The 20,297-nt window shown below is 35.5% G+C and overlaps 1 protein-coding gene across 50 annotated transcripts in view; it reads left to right on the top strand.

Annotated features, from left to right (window-relative positions):
• SLMAP (sarcolemma associated protein) overlaps window positions 1–19,922 on the top strand; it is a 142,533-nt gene extending 122,611 nt beyond the window's left edge. For 16 of the 50 annotated variants that reach the window (XM_025985892.2, XM_025985874.2, XM_025985883.2 and 13 more), the window contains 7 exons: window positions 2,125–2,247; window positions 3,289–3,363; window positions 6,397–6,717; window positions 7,177–7,294; window positions 10,353–10,524; window positions 14,358–14,492; window positions 18,008–19,922. In XM_025985892.2, the coding sequence (XP_025841677.1) occupies window positions 2,125–2,247; window positions 3,289–3,363; window positions 6,397–6,717; window positions 7,177–7,294; window positions 10,353–10,524; window positions 14,358–14,492; window positions 18,008–18,100 (1,037 nt within the window). In that variant the 3' untranslated portion in view covers window positions 18,101–19,922. Of the gene's footprint in view, window positions 1–2,124; window positions 2,248–3,288; window positions 3,364–6,396; window positions 6,718–7,176; window positions 7,295–10,352; window positions 10,525–14,357; window positions 14,493–16,487; window positions 16,578–18,007 lie in introns of all 50 variants that reach the window. The other 34 variants (XM_072720656.1, XM_072720642.1, XM_072720648.1 and 31 more) reach the window with 3 other exon arrangements.
• The last annotated feature ends 375 nt before the right edge of the window (window positions 19,923–20,297 follow it).

Raw genomic sequence — 20,297 nt, 5'->3', positions numbered from 1 at the left:
GGCCCATTCAGTAGACCGTGAAGAAACAGATGTATGCATATACTTAATGCCCATATATATGAGTGTATCTCCCATACCTATATTTATTTCTACATCTGCATTTGTCTATACCTTCAGATTTATTAGAGTTCATACTCTAATCTTACCCTACACCACAGGATTAACTCTGTCTTCCCTATTTCCACATCATTAATTCTGTTATCTCACAGTGAGAAACCTAGCTCTCTTTTTTTACAATATATTTATTCATTTGATCACTTTTAGAATACACAAAAAAACAGGTTCAGAGTTACTAACCAGTGCTTCTGTGGAAAAGAAGTCTACATATAATTTTTTTTCTTGGTTATCTAATTATTAACCTGGAACAGTAGTTCTCAACATGGAGCAGTTTTATCCCCAAAGAGATATTTGGCAATATATGGAAACATTATGGTTGTTACAACTCAGAGGGAATACTACTGGCATCTAGTGGGCAGGGACCAGGGAAACTGCTAAAACATGCTACAATCCACAGGACAGCCCCAAATTTCAAAAGTGCCAAGGTTAAAAAAATATGAATACACAACTAATAAATTATCTATTGAAGGATTTTACATAGTTTTTTTTTTTTTTTTTTTTTTTGCTAAATCACTTGAAAATAAGATGTAGGCATCATGACACTTACTTCCTAAACACTCTTGACAGTAAGGACGTTGTCCTATATAAAGACAAATCCAGAGGTGGGCATCTAGGACTTTTGCAGATTCCAATATGTAGCGTTGGAAGAGAAGTTTTATAGTTGTTGTGACAGTACTCCTGCCACTGGAAAATCTTTCTCTCTCTTTCCCTTTACCAGGAGACCATCTGAAGGAAGAATTGATAGGTTGACTAGAATAGATGAGACCAAAGCTAAATTTACTTTTCCCTGCAGGAAAAAGTAGAATATAGTCTGAGTATGAAAATATGTGTATATAACATCTAAGACCTGCTGTGATCATATTGTGAAATTTTATCCTTAGCTCTTTTTTTTTTTAAGATTTAATTTTTTAAAGACTTTATTTGAGAGAGAAAGAGCATGAGTGCAGGGAAGACCAGTAGGGGAAGGAGAAAGGGAGAGATCTCAAGTAGACCCTGGTCTGAGTGTGGAGCCTGCTGTAGGGCTCAATCCCACACCCGGTGATCACGACCTGAGCCAAAACCAAGAATTAGACACTTAACCAATTGAGCCACTGAGGTACCTCTAAAGATTTTTATTTTTAAGTAATTTCTGTACCCAACATGGGGCTTTAACTTACAACCCCAAGATCAAGAGTCACATGCTCTACCAACTGAACCAGCCAGGCGCTTCTCTTTGCTCTTTTGTAATTAAGTTGTTATACCTGAGCTGTTCGTAAACCAAAGTAATAGTCAAATAGAATGCACTAGAAGAATATGACCTAATATATTTATTTCAGCAGTGATCAATAGCAGAAAATTTTAATATGGTTAAAGATGAGCAGAGTGACAAGAGGGGAAAGATATTAGAGAGGGGGGATATTTGAGATGTAATGCTGGATCTAATTTATTTTAATAAAACCGTTTAGGTTACATCATTTAGTAACTCAACAAATACTTGTTATGTGTGTAGTGTTGGAGAAATACTGATGACAAAGTGAGCATGATGAAGATTTCAGGCTGGTTTTTATTTTGTTCTCTACAACTGGGGAAATAATGCTAAAATATTTTTTATTTGAAAAAAAGTATGTTTTTGTTTTTCTATTTCCAGTTAAGTTCCAAGTGAAATTTTTCTGACTTGTTATAAAGTATTTTAAAATTGTTAAAGAATGGCATATACCCATCTTACTGATTCTCAAACCTTACATAAGCTCTACATAAGTGAAATATATAATGTAGTATATGTTAATATATATTTTATAATACCATTGCCATGAATTACTAATATATATTTAGCTGTACTTGTATTCTTTCTCCAGGGTAAAATGACTAAAATGCTTAATATAATTTGCTTCTAAATTTTATTTAACTCACTTGTGCTGTGTTCTTTAACTATGCATGTCTAAATATGAAAGAGATGGCTAATATTTGGTTGTAGAGATTATAGTGTGATACTAACTCTTGCTTTTAAAATAAACATTATTTTGTCAGATGACTTGCAGGGTGCACAGTCAGAAATTGAGGCAAAACAAGAAATTCAGCATCTTCGCAAGGAATTGATTGAAGCCCAGGAACTAGCTAGAGCAAGTAAACAAAAATGCTTTGAACTTCAAGGTGAGATAAAGATTACTTTGATTGTTTTAGGGGATGTGGAAGCAATGTGATATAACTAAGTCCAGAGGCATGGTCTCTTGTTCCAGATCCACAATTTTATTAGATATGTGATCTTGGGACATTTACCTACCCTCTCTGAACTTACGTTTCAGATCAATAAAGTGGGGAGAGTTACAGTTGCTCTACTTCCTTCATGTTGATGTGAAGATCAAGAAGGACCTATACCAATGAAAGATCTTAACAATTGATTACATATGAAGTACAACAAAAGGGAAAAACATAATGTATTTCAATTTCTAAATTTTAGTTATACCTAGTGTTGACTCCTCAGTATAAGATGAGGGAAATTTATATCCCCTGTGATTTTATAGTGTAGTCTTCAGTAAATGGGAAAACCCGACAAAGTAAAGGTATAGAATTTTGCACTTTCCCACTTTCTTTTCTAGTAGTTTACTTATCCATAGTACCATAGGCTAGTGGAGTTGGTGATATTTATTCCCTAGAGCTTACATTTCCATATCATTCACAATAACTACCTAGTTTCAGTCACTTGGTAGCTTAGAAAGTCTTAGAACAAGGAGAAAGTAAATGGCCTATGCTGTCCTCATGTTCTCTAGCTGGCCTTCCTGTTCAGGAGGAAGATTCACATCTCCAGGAGCAACTGGGAACTCCCTGTTAGTTAGTACTTACTATGTACTCGGCAGTAAACATGAGAATTTTAAGTCTGTTTTTAAAATTTAAGCTCAAAATGCTGATTAACAACTATTAAGACTGCTCCTCATGTAAAGAATAGCACATATAATCTTCGTTATATAAGGTCTAGAAAACTCTGCAACTCAAATGAATAGATTTATTACTCACTACTATTTTATGCTCCCAAAATCGTTAAACTATTTAACTGCTAATACTGATAATACTTACTGCTTATCTTTTTTTTCCTTCAATAAACTTTAGGTGAGAATTTCTTAGAAATTTCCAGCTGCTCAATTCTGAATACTTTCATTAACTCATAAAATTAGATATACTATGTTTTGTTTTTAGCTCTTTTGGAAGAAGAAAGAAAAGCCTATCGAAATCAAGTTGAGGAATCCAGTAAACAAATACAGGTTCTTCAAGGTAGGAACACCCCAGGGCTGTTTGGGATTATTATTGTTTGTTTGTAGTGATAGAAAAGGAATGGAAAGTAAGAATGTAGAGAGTTCCCATTTTTCATGTCTTTGGTTTGTTCCTGGAATCTGAGACTATGATTAGACTCCTGGTGGGCTTTTTATTTTATTTTGCTTTTTAAAAACACAATCTCCTAGTATTAATAGTGGACACTTTGAGTGGAAAGAGCATGGGTCAAGACATGGGTTTGGTAGGACTCACTTTCTGGGTTATATAGTCAGTTACTACAGAGGGCACCTTTGGACAGAATATCAATTTGAGCTGCCCTGTGCATCAGCACTTTTAGCTTGGTGACATTATTTCTAAAGCTCATAACAAACTTGCATTAAGGGGTGTCTGGGTAGCACAGGCAGGTAAGTGTCCAACTCTTGGTTTCAGCTCAGGTCCCAATCTCGGGGTCATGAGATCAAGCTCCACGTTGGGCTCTGCGCTTGGCACAGAGTCTGCTCGAGATTCTTCCTCCCTCTCCCTCTGCCCTTTACACTTGTGCTCTCTTTCTCAAACAAATAAAGGTTTAAAAAAACATACTTGAATTGCAACAAAAATTATATATTGCATGAATAGAATAATGATCCCTGCAGTGCTTTCATTGGTAGAGGCTACTCTTTATACCCACCGTTTTGCTAATGTGAACTATCCAGGGTCATTACAGAAATGACCAGAAAGATCCTTGCCTGTCAAAGTTTACTTCAAAATACAGTTCCCGGTGCTGTTAGGCTTGAATTGTGAGAGCCCTAGGGGAGATCTTTCTCCCCTGTGCTATTATAAAATTCATAAAGCAAAATTAATTTGCCTTCGTTATCAATGAGGGAACTAATGTTATTTTAAACTTTTGGTTTAAGATGTAGAGTGAGAAATAATTAAACAGACAATCTCAATTCAGAAAAAATGGGGAATCATTCTATGAGGCCTATGATATTTGCCCTAAGATATCCCAGAGAAAAAAATCTTTTGAGTTTTCTTATTTTTGAGTGAGACATTTGAATTATGTATGTATCTACTTTTAAGAGAGAGGAGGGGAAGGGAACATGAGTGAGTAAGCCTGGGCATAGAAGGGCAGACGGAGAGAGAGAACCTTAAGCAGGCTCCATGCCCAGCAACGGAGCCCCACGCAGGGCTGAATCTCATGACCCTGGGATCATGACCTGAGCCAAAATCAAGAGTCAGGCATTTAACCAGCTGAGCCACCCAAATTCCCCTGGGGACATTTGAGTTACTTAAAAATTTAAATTTTATGATAGGTTAGAATTTCTGGGGTAGATTATATGTCTTTTTGAATAGAAAAAATTTTAAACTCTTATAATTTAATGCCTTTATCTATTAGCTTATGTAAATCTGATTTCAATTTGTATTTGCATTCTCTTCTGTGTATGGGCAATTTTTCCTAAAGGTTCTATGACAAAGGGCTGCCTTTTGTCTTAAAGTTGTCTTACCTAGACATCATTGAGTGCCCCCTAGTGCCAGCATGTGTATTTTATGATTCTACCTTCAGATTTTGAACCTGTTAACGTCTCAGTACTTCCTGCATACTGAAAAAAACTCATTTTATGTTTTTTGTTTTTAATGCATATCTATGGGGCAGCCTCCCCCATTTCTCAGCCTTAAATTCTCTTAATTATTTTAATTGTTCTTTTTTACCTAAGGAACTTTCTCTGCCTGTGTTTTCTTGTGTTATAGTAGCCAAAACTGTCTTTCCAGTTCTGAACCAAGTATTTCACACAGATTGTTTCCAGTTCAAATCTTTTTTTTTTTTTTTTCCAGTTCAAATCTTGAGGGCACTGGACCAGATCTGTTAAAAATACACCTCTTTGATGAGTCCTTATTCATTAATGTTGTCAATTCATTAATTCAACCAGTAATTCTTAGTTGTTTGCTCTGCTAATATTGAGGATAGAATATGCATGAGATGTATAGTCAGTGGAAAAGATAAACAGTAAGCAAATATAAAATATGATGTCCAATAAAAGCAGAGTAATGGGCTAGGGAATGAGAGGGCATTTTTTAGATAAGTCATGAGAGAAAGCTTTTTCAAGGAATTGACATTTAAACTGAAAATTGAATCAAGAACATCAAAGATTTCACTACTGCATACTATCCAACCAAGTAATTCCATGTCTAGGAATTCATTCTAAGAAAAAAAAATTAGGATTACATTATAAGCAGTATTTCTTATATTAAAAACTGAACAGCCTAAAATGTCTAAAATAAAGGATCAAAGAAGTCATAATGTAATTTTTTTTGTTATTAAAAGATATTCATAACCAGCAAGATAGAGAACACTATATATGTTATAGTCCCTCCTTGTTTTTGCTTTAACATGTGTATAAAATGCATATAATAAATCTAGAAGGGCAGCCCTGGTGGCATCGCGGTTTGGCGCCGCCTGCAACCTGGGTTGTGATCCTGGAGAACCAGGATCGAGTCCCACATCGGGCTCCCTGTATTGAGCCTGCTTCTCCCTCTGCCTGTGTCTCTGCCTCTGTGTGTGTGTGTGTGTTTGTCTTTATGAGTAAATAAATAAAATCTTTAAAAAAAAAATCTAGAAGAGGGACGCCTGGGTGGCTCAGTGGCTGAGCATCTGCCTTTGGCTCAGGTCATGATCCTGGGGTCCTGGGATCAAGTCCCACATCAGGCTTCCTGCAGGGAGCCTGCTTCTCCCTCTGCCTATGTCTCTGTTCTGTGTGTCTCTCATGAATAAATAAATAAAATCTTTTAAAAAAAATCTAGAAGAATAAATACCAAATGCTAGAAGCAACTTTCACTGTGTGGGAGAAATAAAAAGATCACTTTGGTTTTTTACTCTTTGTATTTCGGTATTTTGACATTTTCTGCATTAAACTTGTATTGCTTGGACTGCTTAATCAAAAGCAACAAACAGCTCTGACAGCATGGGCTGTGTAGTAACTATAATCCCATTTGGGCAGTTTATTTATTTGTAATCGCTTTGGACAAAGAAAATGATGGATAAATATACTTTTGCAGCCCAACTACAGAGGTTACACATCAATATTGAGAATCTCCGGGAGGAGAAGGACAGTGAAATTACAAGCACTCGAGATGAACTGCTTAGTGCCCGAGATGAAATTTTGCTCCTTCATCAAGCAGCAGAAAAGGCTGCCTCTGAGCGGGACACTGACATTGCCTCATTACAAGAAGAGCTTAAGAAGGTGCGAGGTGAGCTTGAGCGGTGGCGGAAAGCAGCATCTGAATATGAGAAAGAAATCACGAGTCTGCAGAATAGTTTTCAGCTTCGATGTCAGCAGTGTGAGGACCAGCAGAGAGAGGAAGCAACAAGGCTACAAAGTGAGTGCACATATTTTACATAAAGCTCTTAACTCTTGACAGTGATTACCTACAATTATAAAACTTGCACAAAATAATCATTTGGGCTTTTTTCTCTTTGATAACAATTTAGTTGTATAAAGCAATGTTTTTATTATTGGGGCTATAAACATTCTTCAGGTTTGCAAATTCTACAATAAACTGAAATATTTATAATTTTATATTTTACTTTAATACTACTGAAATTATTTGTCTTATAAAAGTGAAATGGGAAGAAAATATTACTTCAAATTCAAGGTAATGAGATTCACCTGAGGTACAGATGCAAAATAAACAAGAACCAAAGAATAGCCATGTAAAATCTACATGTTCTTAAGGGAGGGGGCAAGTACGTTTTTCTCCGAAATATTTCCCTTATCCCCTAAATTATTATGGAAATTTTGTTCCTATATTAATGAATATGTTTTGGGACTATTTTAGGTGAACTAGAGAAGTTGAGAAAGGAATGGAATGTATTGGAAACCGAATGCCATTCTCTAAAAAAGGAAAATGTTTTGTTATCATCAGAACTGCAGCGGCAAGAAAAAGAATTGCACAAGTATGCAAGAACTCTTTTAGCTTCAGAATATTTCTTTATCTTAAATTTTCATCTAAATTAAATTTAAATTTGATACTTAAATACCCTTTTGGAGCAAAATGTTCAGCTAGACTCTTTTTGGCTATTTTAACAGGTTAAGCATGCTAACAATACTGCAGGTTGTGTGTTTTGGGGGATTTTTTTTGTTTTTTAACTTTCACTGTCATCCTACATTTCCTTTCCTTTTGATGTACTCAAGGAATACACATTCATGGACTACAGCCCCCCACCCCCACCAAAGCCCTAAACAAAAAACAGCAAATATCTATACTTCGTGATTGAATTAGTCCTATAAACTAAATGGTAAAAACTTCAAATATAAGTTGTTTTTCTTTCAAGCCAGTGATTCCTTCTGTTTGTAAGGGAATCAGGAGATGACTATAATAAAGAATTTATACCATTGGAAGATACAAATTCAGCTTTTGAATTTCACAGATACATATAAAATCAAGAATTCTCCAAAACTAGTTATATTTTTCTAATATCCAGTACCTTATAAGCAAACCAAGGAATGCAAAAATTTATTCCAGCAAATTTAGTGGAGTCCTGTTCTCCCACCAACTTTTGTTGTATAGTTTAAAATCTATTTTTTCCTTAAAAATGTGATCCATTCCATATTTTTATTTAAACACTATTTATGTTCTGATTCAGAATATGAAAGTAGTACATGTTTATTATTGAAGCCACTCTTAATTAATCCACCTCCTTCCTCACAGTACACCAGAAATGGGGGTCTTTACTCTTGTTAGCTTGTGTTTATACTCCTAAAGAACCTCAGGGTTAGCAGAAACTCAGTGATCAAGGTCAGTTCCTATAAAAACAAGCTTTAGGAGAAAACAAAGGACTAGATACATCAGAAAATAGTAAGCCTCATTATCTGCTTATAAAGAATAACAGTTGTAATAGATTATACATTTTTAATAATCAAGAACTAGTTGAAGGAACAAGATGTGGTGATTCGTTTTTTAAGATGCCTTTTTACAATACCATGTGTTAACAAATCTATAAAACCCTTTTCTCTTTCAGTGTCCTGTCTTTCCAGTCTCTTCATACATTCATATGTATTTTTATGTATTTTTAATGTTTAGAGATAACTGATAACAAAGAGTAAACGTATTATAACATGTAAAATTTTATAAAAACAATTCCAAAATCTGAATAGGATAAAATTAAGGTCCAAACACAAATATTTACACATATGAATGTATATATATGTACCAACGGGACTGTCTGTATTGGCAGCACATTTGGACAAAATGTTTGGTTTAAAATGAGTATTACATGATGCAGACACTCAAATTTTTCTTATTTGGAATCTTAGCTAATCCATTTAGTTTGGTATTCTATCAAGCAAGAAATAGTGATCTTTGATTACTAGTATTGATTATCTTAAATTATTCCTGCCTTGGGATTATTGACATTTTAAAGATATAAACTTGATCCTTCTTTTCTGAGATATAATTTTTTTAAGATTGATTGATTGATTGATTGATTCAGAGAGAGAGAGAGAGGCAGAGACACAGGCAGAGGGAGAAGCAGGCTCCCTGCAGGAAGCCCAACGTGGGACTTGATCCCCGGTCTCCAGGATCACACCCCGGGCTGCAGGCGGCGCTAAACCGCTGCGCCACCAGGGCTGCCCTCTGAGATATAATTAATTAGAATCTGGCAGGTTGTTAAATGCTGTTTTTTTTTTTTTTAAATTACTTCAGACTTTTTCAAATGTTGAAAAGCAGAAAACTCCTGATGAGTTAGAAGCATACAGTTTAAAAATATTAGGTCCCAGAAGGTGGAATATATTATATCATTAGTCAAAGTTGTCTGCCGAAACTCACATAAATTTTTTATGTTTCCTAAACTTTTGGTCTAGTGGCTAACTTTATTTGGCAAGCCTTTTTAGCATATAAGTAGTATTTAGAAGTTAATCTTCCTTTACAGAGTCTTCTGTGCCATTTAGTTCCTAGCTATATTGGGCTGATGCCACACTCATCCCTTAAGAATTTGCCTGGTGTACAGTCAGATTGGGATTTATACTCCATAGTTCCTTCATTAACAATATTGAGTCTAAGTCTTATGATCCATTCTGAGAAGCATAAAACTGTCATCTTGAAAACTTTATTCTCCTTTAGCTATTTCTGTTGTAGATGGGAGCCACATTCTTTCAAACAGTTACACTATGGTAGGTCTTTTTTTTTTTTTTTTGTGATGTAGGAGAAATTGAACAAAGAATTTTTACTCATGCCTATCAAGCTGTTTTCCTAGTGTACAAATTGAAATTTTTTTTATATCAAGCTATAAAAAAAAGTAATTATAGAATTTAAGCTGGTAAACAACCTCAGAAGTTATTGAGTTCAGTCTTCTTACTGGACATTGGAGGGCACTGAGACTATCCTCGTGTTACTTGTGTCTGTGTAATACAGTGCTTGGCACAGATCTAAGAGCTCAGGAATTGCTTCCTCAGAGAAGGAAACTGCACCAGTTAAGTGACTTCCTCAGAATCCCACAACTGAACAGTGGCAGAGTTGGGTCTAGAACCCAGCCTCCTGGTTCTTTGTTTTATGCTTTCCCCCCAATTTGGTGTGTCTTTTCATTTGAGTAGGTTTATCTTTACATGAGTCGACCGTAGCTCTTAAGCTCTACATTTCTGTCCCCCATTCTATTTGTTAAGTACTTAAATAAGAACATAGTTGAATATGTGCTAATTTCCTGGGGCAGCCCCACACTGAATCTTTTTATGGAACAAGTAATATAATGTGATGTAACAAAATTTAGTTAGTCACCTCCTACTTCCACTTTTAAGATTTCAACCTCTGTGCATATTTGATTATCTGAAAATAGAACACAGCTTTAAACATGCAATTTTTTTAGTATTTTAATGCTTATTTATTGAACATATTCTTTTTTATATATTTTTCCCTCTGAAATTTACTCCATCCCTCCTAGTGAAATATATAAGAAATTGGACTTCCTGCTATGTCTGGTTTCTACATGAATTGAATAACTGTCAATATTTATGTTGCAGTTCTCAGAAGCAGAGTTTAGAGCTTACCAGTGATCTCAGCATCCTTCAGATGACTAGGAAAGAGCTTGAGAATCAAGTGGGATCCTTGAAAGAACAGCATCTTCGGGATTCAGCTGATTTAAAAACTCTTCTCAGTAAGGCTGAAAACCAAGCAAAGGATGTACAGAAAGAGGTAAAGCGAAAAGACATTATGAGCCCAATTATGGTTGGACTTAAAGCCAAAAGCAAATCAGATATTCATGGTAGTTAGATATAAAGGGAAGCAGAAGTCTCATTACCTGTCAAAAAGTTGGTACTTGGAGCATCTCTGCTTTGTGATTTCTAGCTATGTATCATGATCCATATAGAGAGAATTCATCAGTAGGATTTGGTCTCAAAACTATAAATATACAAACTTACATTAAAATTTTTTCTCTACCAGTTAGTTGACAGAAGCCCTTTGTATACCAGATTACTCAATTGTTTATCTTTCAAAGACAATATCATATTTAACTTAGAACACTTTTGGAAAGCAAACTGGAGCCACACCATAATACTCAGTCTAAACCCTTCATTGACACTGGCCTGAAAGTTCTTAAAATTCACTTCATAGCCAGACGGCCAAACACACGTTCTGTGACCTTTTACTTTTTCCTCCTGCACTCCCACCCCTTTTCCCCTTTTTTTCCCCTTCACAAATATGCATGTTCACTTTTCATGTCATTTTGCTTAAAACCTTGGCCTGGGTGGCTTTTTAAAAAATCATGTTAAAAATGGTGAGGGCTGATTTTGGGGTAGATACCCCACCCAGCCTCTTTCTGAGCAAAACGTTGAAGTTGACAGAGGGGCAATGAGTGCTGTGTATAGTCCTGCCGCCTTATTCTCCTCCCTGCATTAAGTCCTGGCCAGGTCTGGGAACAGAGGAGGCTGATACATCTTGACCTTCTGGTCAGGGTCCACCCAGTTGTAGACTCTCTTAAATGAAGGATTCACTATACATAGAAGGAAGTTAAAGACAACTCTTTGTCTTTAATAACAAATTTCCCCAAAATTGTTTTTAGAAAATCTGTTCAATCAATGCAGTTTTTCTTTGCACTTCCCTTTCCTTGTAGTAGCCTGAACATGGACATGATTGTTGTTGTTCTGTCTTCATGTTTGTTCTTAAAGGGGGAAAAAAAAAAAAAACCTGTAACATTTTTTATTTACATGTGGCCATATTGATTTTGTAATATGTTCGTTTTTTATCTTCTTGCTAAGGATATGCGTTCTGGGAGAAATCTCGTTTTATTTAGTTGGAAAGTTGGAACACAAATTTTGTGCCAAAGTAAATATCCTAGTATTTAATACTGTAAAGCACTTTGTGTTCTTCCAGTCCATATGCCATAATTATTTCAAAGTCTGGGAAGAATGCTGTGGTTGGAAGATTATTCTGTTGTATGTTACTCTGAATGCATTGGCCATTTTGTTGCATTATTTGTTTGCCTGTTTTTGGTCACTGAGCAATCAGTGAGAAATGCTTTAACTGCTTCTACAAATGGCAGTGGCATGTTGTCACAGCATCTAAATTGTTGATAGCTTTGGATTGCATTAAATGCAGCACATTTAAAAATATGTGTGAACTTGTCAATATGTTTCTTTTCTATTTTCTTGTTCAGTGTTTTCCATTGTGAAATGACGTGTAGTCATCACACTCCTTTGTAATGTAAAATTGCTTCTCTTTCTGTTTGTCCTGATGTCAACTATTGGATACTAGTCTGTAACTAAAATGTTCTTTAATGAGGTTCTTATATCTATGTAATCCACTGCAAATGAATTACTACCTTTTATTAATGCACATATATTCTCTTTCAACATTTCCCCTTTGTTCTCCTTTCTCTCATAGAATCATGCTTAATGTGCACAGTATCATGTATCTTCAGCACTGTAACAGGCTTAAATCTTACAAGCTAAGCAAGCCAGATATGATTATTTTTATGAAGAAGAACCAAAGGTGTTGGTAATATTGTGTGGTATTTTCCTCTTAATCAGAACTGAGCTCGTTTTTCACCTTCGAGTTAGAAAGCAAGATGGAGCAAAAATGATATCCAAGCCAGGTGTGAAACTAAGGCTGCAGAAGGTGACCTTTTGTTCCAACAATTAAATTTTATATATATATGGCAACTTGTATTTGAACATTTAACCAAAAACAAAAAGTACATGAGAAAGTAAATTTTAATCCCCAGGTATTAAGAGAAAAATAATGGTATATCATCTTTGTATCTGACTTAAGAAAGCATCTTTAGTAGGGATATCTATAATTTAAGAATTCATAAAACATTGAGTACACAAGTCCATCATGCAAAGACTGACTCAAGAAAGTTGTTTGGTTTCACCACCTTGTTCCAGGGCCAGAGCCCCCTTCCTTGCTACTCACATGCTGAAGGTAAACAGCAGGCTCTTCCTGACGGGGCTGCCTTCCTGTCACTTTGCTTCACAGGCCCCTGGAACAGAGAAATGATTAAGTGCTTTGGTGTAAAAGGCAGGCTGGATATAAGAATAATGGAAAAGGAAAGTAAGGGAAAATTTAGGTCAGCAAAGCAGTTTTCACTTATCCTTTTTTAGTCACTGTAAAGAATCTGATCATTGAGAATTGATTATGTTCTAAGAGACTAGTCTGGGTACACTGAATTTGCTTTGGCAGTCTGCCAGCATGCTTCTGCCTCCTGGAAGGAAATCCACAGACCCCACAAAAAAGCTGTCATAAAGTCTATAAATCTTATTCCTTAGTTCATGGTCTGGCATACTACCCGGACGTGTTCTCGGAACACTGTTAGGTAACAGGGAGTTCCTTTTACATTTTACCTCCCTCTCTGAACCCGTATCTTTCTTCCCACTTATTGGTAATCTCTCTGCTGACTCTAATTCCTCTGCCTTCACCTCTTCTGATTAGTGTTTTTATACATTTGCATCCTGCTTAATATTTCTCTTTGGAGACCATAATGAAGAGCTCCTAAGTAATCACCATGTAAAAGTGTTCTCTATTGAGAAATTTCTAGAAAAGATAGGCAGAAAGAGGAGAAACCTTTGTGGTATGCTGGACCCATGGTGTATTTATATTAGACTCAGCCCTTGTCTTTTCTTTCGTCCTTCTAAAACTTTCAGAGATGGCAGAGTGGGTCAGTGGAGGCCAAGACAGAGGCATAACCAGCAGCAGAATGGTTTTTGTTCTTTGGGAGCCCAGTTTGCATGTAAGATGTAGTATCTAGAAGTAGCACAAGTCAGAATTCCTACTTCCTGGACACTTAAAATAGGGGCAAAGCCATATTATGTCTTACATTGACCTCACCTGTGTTCAAAGGAGAGCTTGTCTGTTTGAACATCAAATTGTATTCAATGAACAGTTTTTCAAAGCAGGAAGAGGCATGTTTCACCATAGAAAGATATTTATCAGGAACAGATTCTTAAATTTTATTTATTGATGTTTATAAGTTTTAGGTCCAAAGATAGAAATGTCCCAGTCATAGTGATTAGTACCTTAGATATATTTCTTTACTTCATTTGCTTAGAAATTCATTTATCCAGAACACTTTGACACCCTGATGGGTGTTAGTACTTCTTACTTCAGGACTCAAATAGCTTGGCTGACATTAATTACCAGGATATAAACTTAGATTTCCTAACTTTGCCATTTAATTAGCCTACAGAGTTTTTCTGCACTTGCTTTTCTTTTGCTCAGTTTAAAAATTATTTTACTTTTCTCTTCTCACTCAGTGGAAAGAGTGACCCTTTATATTAGAAACAGATGACACAATGGTGAATTTTTTTTTTTAATAATTTCAAGGCCAGAAAGTTCTTATTACATAGAATAAAGTTAACATTAAATACTTCCTATTATTAGTGCAAATGATTCTTATCCTCCTTAAAACAAAAAGGCTTGACTTTGGTGTTGCAGGTGGCTAAATAGGGTCTGGTATTAAGCCTGACTAGAACCATAACTTCATGCCCATTTTAAGTTGAGTCTGCACACTCTTTTTTCTTTGCCTTTAGTATGAAAAGACACAGACTGTACTCTCAGAACTGAAGTTGAAGTTTGAAATGACTGAGCAGGAAAAACAATCAATCACAGATGAGCTCAAACAATGTAAAGACAACCTGAAGCTGCTCCGAGAAAAAGGAAATAATGTAAGTCTTTGCAAACTCGACTTAGCTTTGACTGTGAGGCAGGTGAGAACCCTGAAATGGATTTTTTTCAGAGGACTTTTTTACTGATTTGAGAAATTAAGGCCTATAGTACATGAACTAAGCTTCTCATTATGAAATTCCATTATGGAATCATTATGCTGTCAAATATGTGAGTAAGAATTTGTCCCTTTGGCCTGTATCCCTAGAAGAGCCTTAGGACTACCTAGAGGTAGAGCCTTGTTTGCAAGAAAATATTTTACCTAATAACTGTCATATTTTCCCAGATGAATCTAAAGTTCTGTCACCAAGCCATTGTATGGCACTTCATTTCTTCTCCTGAGAAATGAAACACTGTACCACCAGGGACCCACCTAAGAAAGAGTCGTACATATTGACTCCTTAGCATTTGGCTGTATCAAAAAAATGGAAACTTAATTATGGTTTTCCTTTTATTCTAATAATATTCTCACTAAGACATATTCCTAAAATGCTTAGTGTCTTTTCGACCTCCTGTAAATATTAGAGATTATCTGTTGAGTTTCTGTAGTGTATGTGTGTGTGTGTGTGTGAGAGAGAGAGAGAGAGAAAGAGAGAGAGAGAGAGAAATTGGAACATTTTCATATAAATTGAGTTTACTATTAATTTGTTCTTCATTTATAGAAAGCCAGATGGTCTTTAAAATGATGTTATACTAAATAAATGTTGTGTTATACGTTTCGGTGATCATTGCCTTTGTGGGCCCTAACTAGTGGCTGTTCAGTGTAGTTGGTTGTGCTCTGACTTATTTCAAATCTCTGTCATGGCTTGGACACTGCAGTGGCATAAGCCACACCATTCCTACAGAGGAAAGCACTCTGCTTAACTTTGCTGCACAAGTACAAAAGAGTGATGTTGCATGGCCATCCAATTACACAGTTGCATACAGAATGCTCATGAGTTGTGTTCAACTGTCCTTTGCTTTAAAAAAAAAAAATTCTTCATTTTTTTAGAATATAAAGGCTTGTTGCTTAGGTGGAAGCCCTTCAGAAATTAATAAAAATTGGGTTTGGAGGCTTTATGCTCAGCAAATTGATTGCATTGAAAATGTAGATTATAGAACTTTTCTGAAATCAGATCATAACGGATTGGTTACTTCTCTCTTTTGTGTTAATTCATATCTTTCTGAGTATAGAATTTCAGGCTACCTTCTACTAAATTAACCTATGAAGACATCTAGCATAATCAGAATGGAACCTTCTGTACTATTTAGAGCCTTTTCAAAAGTAACCTGGCTATTATTACATCTAGTTGTACCAGTAATTACCTTAAAGGTGAATATCCTTTTTCTATGGTATTAGACTCATGGTACTACATTTTTCTCTGTAACAAAATTCATCATAGTAACTCCTTCCAATTTTAAAAATTAAATTTATTTAGCACAACTGAAAGCCATAAGTCTCAGCTGCCTGTCTTTATATATCAGATATTTATCACACATTGTATCAGATCTCTTGCTTGGTTGAGGAAACTTGTATCACAAGGCATTTATTTTTAAGCTTGAAAGTAATACCATCTCAGGCAAGAGAGTTTTAGTTTAAAAAAACGTTTTGTTGGAGGGATAAAATAAACTTCAGCCCATTTCCAAGGGACTACATTATCAAATAATGGAATCCAGTTATGGGACAAAAATAATGGACTGTCAAGCAGAGCATCAGTTGATGAGGTATTGCCATTGCTCTGTCTTAACATGTTACATTTCATTAGGATATTAGGGGGCACCCACATGGCCCACTGCCTCCAGCTGTCCTTTTTAAACTGGTGGTTACGTACCACAGTCCCATCATTCTGGATTGTATTAGATGTCTTTAAAATGTTTGGATCAGTGCAAAACCTGAGTGCTATTACTTCTGTTACTTCAGTCTTCCTACCCTCCTTCCCACCCTCCTGGGGTCTAAATCATCTTATCTGATTTTTTTTATAGCATAAAATGATTTTAATATCCCTTCCCTTCTTTAGCCTTCCATATTACAACCCGTCCCAGCCGTATTCATCGGCCTATTCCTGGCTTTCCTGTTTTGGTGTTTCGGTCCATTGTGGTAGAGAAAGGTACAAGCACTACTGTTGAGTCCTTGTCTGTTTGTCCCCGTCACCTGTTTGTGCCATATTTGTAATAGAGTGCATGGCAAAACCACACAGGTATTTCGTTACCTGAAGCAAACCCTTCATTTAGTATGCCATGTATTGTGTCATACGAATGAACCGAACAATCAACTAATCACGTAACATTTTGTCTTGTTTCCTTTGTAGTACTGCTAACCATGAATTAATTCCAACCTAATCAGTTGTTACTGTGCTGCCTTTAACTAAGTCTTTGTCTCTAGCAAACTGGAGTAAACTATGAATTGCTGCAATATTAGTACCTCCTTCCCCATTACATGTTTAATCAGATTTGAATGAGAAATGAAGCGTTTGCCTCTTTGAAGTTTTCAGCCAGCTTTCTTCTCCCTCCTCCTTTCCTTCTTCTTTTCCGTAGTGTAGAGTTTCTTCTTTTCAACCCTTTGCCTCTACTTATACTGTGGCTATGAAGATGAAAAAGGATGAGATTAGCATAATGGGCCATTGGCTCACAATCTCAACCCCAATTTACTTGCATTTACTTACGAGAGTATAAACCTATTCAGTATCTCTCTGAGCCTTGATCTGCAACATCAGAATATTTCTTTAAAAGCCAACTTAGGAAAAAAATAAAATAAAATAAATAAAAGCCAACTTAGTAAGACTCTTAGTACACTCTAGTACAAATAAAGCTTATCAACTAGAGCATTGATTTTATAATGCTCTCTGAAAGTTAACAAGGAATAGCCCACCCATGCTTGCCTGCAGTAGGCATGCGTGTCAATAGAACATATGAGATAATCACATGACATTACTACATTAGACATGGTCTTTACTAAAAGTATTGAAGAGGCAGGGTCCTAATAGCACTTCCCTATCTTGAACTCCATCTGATCTTGTCTTCCGTGGTTTCAAATTAGAAGATCAAGCTTAGACCATTTTCTTCCTATCGCCTTACCTACCAGCCCCTTGTGTAAAACTAGCCCAACATACAAATTTGGTTTTTATCAAGAAATAAACATTTTAGGCAGACATGTATTCCAGGCAACCGAGTACACCAGTTAGTTGTAATGTATGGATACTGGAGTGAATAAGCAGGCTGAGCCCACAGGGTTTCTTAGAAGTCACTATTAGGTTTCAACTGTAACAAAATTGAAAACTGCCCGAGACTTTACTGAGCTATATCATATATATAGGCTTCCATACAACAATCCACTAAAAGCATTCCTGCTATAATGGCTCTCCTCTCACCTTCACTCCCTCACCTTTTTTCGTTTTCTTTTTAAAATGTATTCTTATGTAAAGATAAGGTTTTTCTAATATTCTGTTAAGTATTCAGGACTCTCTTGGAACCAAGGGGTTAATAGGTATGAAAAAAGAGGGAAGAATGTGATATTGACTCTTGGTTTCTTTCCACACAGAAACCCTGGCCCTGGATGCCCATGTTGGCTGCCCTGGTTGCGGTGACAGCCATCGTGCTGTACGTGCCAGGTCTGGCCAGAGCTTCTCCATGAGAGCGTTTCTTGAGTCCGTACACCGTCCTCCCTTTAGAAGCTGGCATCACACTCATGCTGGGGACAAACAGAACCATTTTCTTCCTTTTTACCTCTTAAGACAGCAGAAGTGCAAGAATACAGCTATAGGGTCATTGCTTTAAATTATATAAAATGTATCTATAAAGAGGATATAAAATTGTGACTTTATTCTACTGTAAGCAATAATTTGCTTGCAATTTTTCATGTAATTTTTAAATTAGTATGTTGAGATTCTGAATATTATGGTGGCCTAAAGTAGGCTTCTTGGTACACCAAATTATTTATAACATTAAATTTATGGGTATTTTACTCTGAATTCTAATGACCAGATAATTCATTTTTCTGATTCGATAACTACCCAAATCAGACAACCAATACATACATGGGAAGAGAGGCCCTGTGTGCTCAGTGCCTATCAGTTTGAAATATATACACATATATATATATTTTTTACATATTTACGCCATTTTTACTTGTTATAAAACCACTGAGCTATTGGGAACAAGACTTAGAGACAACTATTTGCGTGGATTTTCTTTCTTTCTTTCTTTCTTTCTTTCTTTCTTTCTTTCTTTCTTTCTTTTTAAGGAGAAATACACTTGGAAAATATTCTGTTCTAGTGATAATTTGGGGAATATGTGCACGCTTGTTCAGCCTTAATGTGACTTGACAATGTGGAGGACATCAACTTTGAAAAACTTTCCATGAGAGTGTGTATTTTCTTGAGCAAACTGAAGTATTTCTGGGAGCAAAAACAGTAATTCTACAATTTCAGTGCAGTAAACCAAACTGTTGAGTCAATTGGAATGTAATTTATTAAACCTCATGTATTTAAAGAGATATTTTCTTTAAAAGCCAAGTTATTTTCTCATATACAGCATTTTAGGAAGCATGATTTTTTTTTCTATCATCTCTTCCTCCAAGCATGTTTAATTAAAGAAAGAATTAATATCTCTTTAGATAAGCTTTTACTGACTTAATTGGTTATGATATTTCAAAGCTAATTCATGTTCAAGGTGAGCTGTTGTTACCTACCAACAGATTTCCTGGTCAGGTATGCAAATGGTTATTTTCTTTTTACTGTTGTTAATTGGGGCGTTCTGTTTATGAGAAGCATTATTCCCAAGATTAACAGTGTTCCATGCACAGTGAAGCACCTAAACACTGCTTGATGTTATAAATTTAAAACACAGAAGTGGAAGTTTAGCTATGGTTTTGTGCGGCACCACAGTTATGTCAATAAAATTTATTTAGGTCTTAGAATATCCTAAAGTATCACATAGTTAAATTTTTCAGTCAATGAAGACTGGGAGGGAATGTCAGTAAATTGGCTCAAATGTTCTGTGGCAATCCACAGGCCTAGCCAAATGTTGAAATAGAAGTTTAGGATATAATTTGCTTTGTGATGTTTGGCAGTCATTGTTTATACTTTAAAGGTTATATTTTAAGCTATTTGGGATTTGCTGTTGGGAGGATCACTAGATTTATGGAGGAATTAGTCACAAATGACTTGTAGAAAATGCTGTCATATATAGTTCATTTCATCATTTTCTGTTGCAGGAAGCCACTCCACCACAGAATGCTAATATGCCAGTGGTACCCAGTACCTCTTGTATATAGGTTATTGCAAATATTGTTCTGAAATGCTTAACTTCAGAATTACATTTTTTAAAGTAAATAATTGTTTTAAATCTATTTTGTAAAGATATAAAGTACAATAGAATTTCTGGAGTACAGATTAAACTATTTGCACTAACACACGTGATGTGCATGATTTAATAAAATAACTTTACTCTCCCTATGCATTTTTGAGTTGGATATCATTGAAATTCTTAGTGTTGACTCCACTGTTAGATTGTTAACAGTTATTTTCTTGAAATAACTCTTAATGCAACATAATATATATTTGATGTTCTTCAGGGTTTAAAAGAAAACACTGAGCTGTTTCCTTCAAGTTTTATTAGCCTTTTATTTAACTTACTGCTCTAATTTTTTCTTTCCCTTTTATGATGGTTATTGTTAAAATGTGACTCACTTGCCAGGCAAGTCTCTTTAAATGTAAAGTCTAGTATCAATATTTATTTTATTCAAATTGAATTAATGGATTTTTGTAGTTATTGCCAGTTTTTATTAAGAATGTAAATGAGCCTATTCATAAGCAATACTTCTAGTTTCA

Source organism: Vulpes vulpes, chromosome 9 (assembly GCF_048418805.1).
Source record: "Vulpes vulpes isolate BD-2025 chromosome 9, VulVul3, whole genome shotgun sequence".
In the NCBI taxonomy this organism is placed as follows: Eukaryota; Metazoa; Chordata; class Mammalia; order Carnivora; family Canidae; genus Vulpes; species Vulpes vulpes.
Note: the sequence above shows the minus strand (reverse complement) of the source record. Positions and strands in the feature narration are given on the sequence as shown.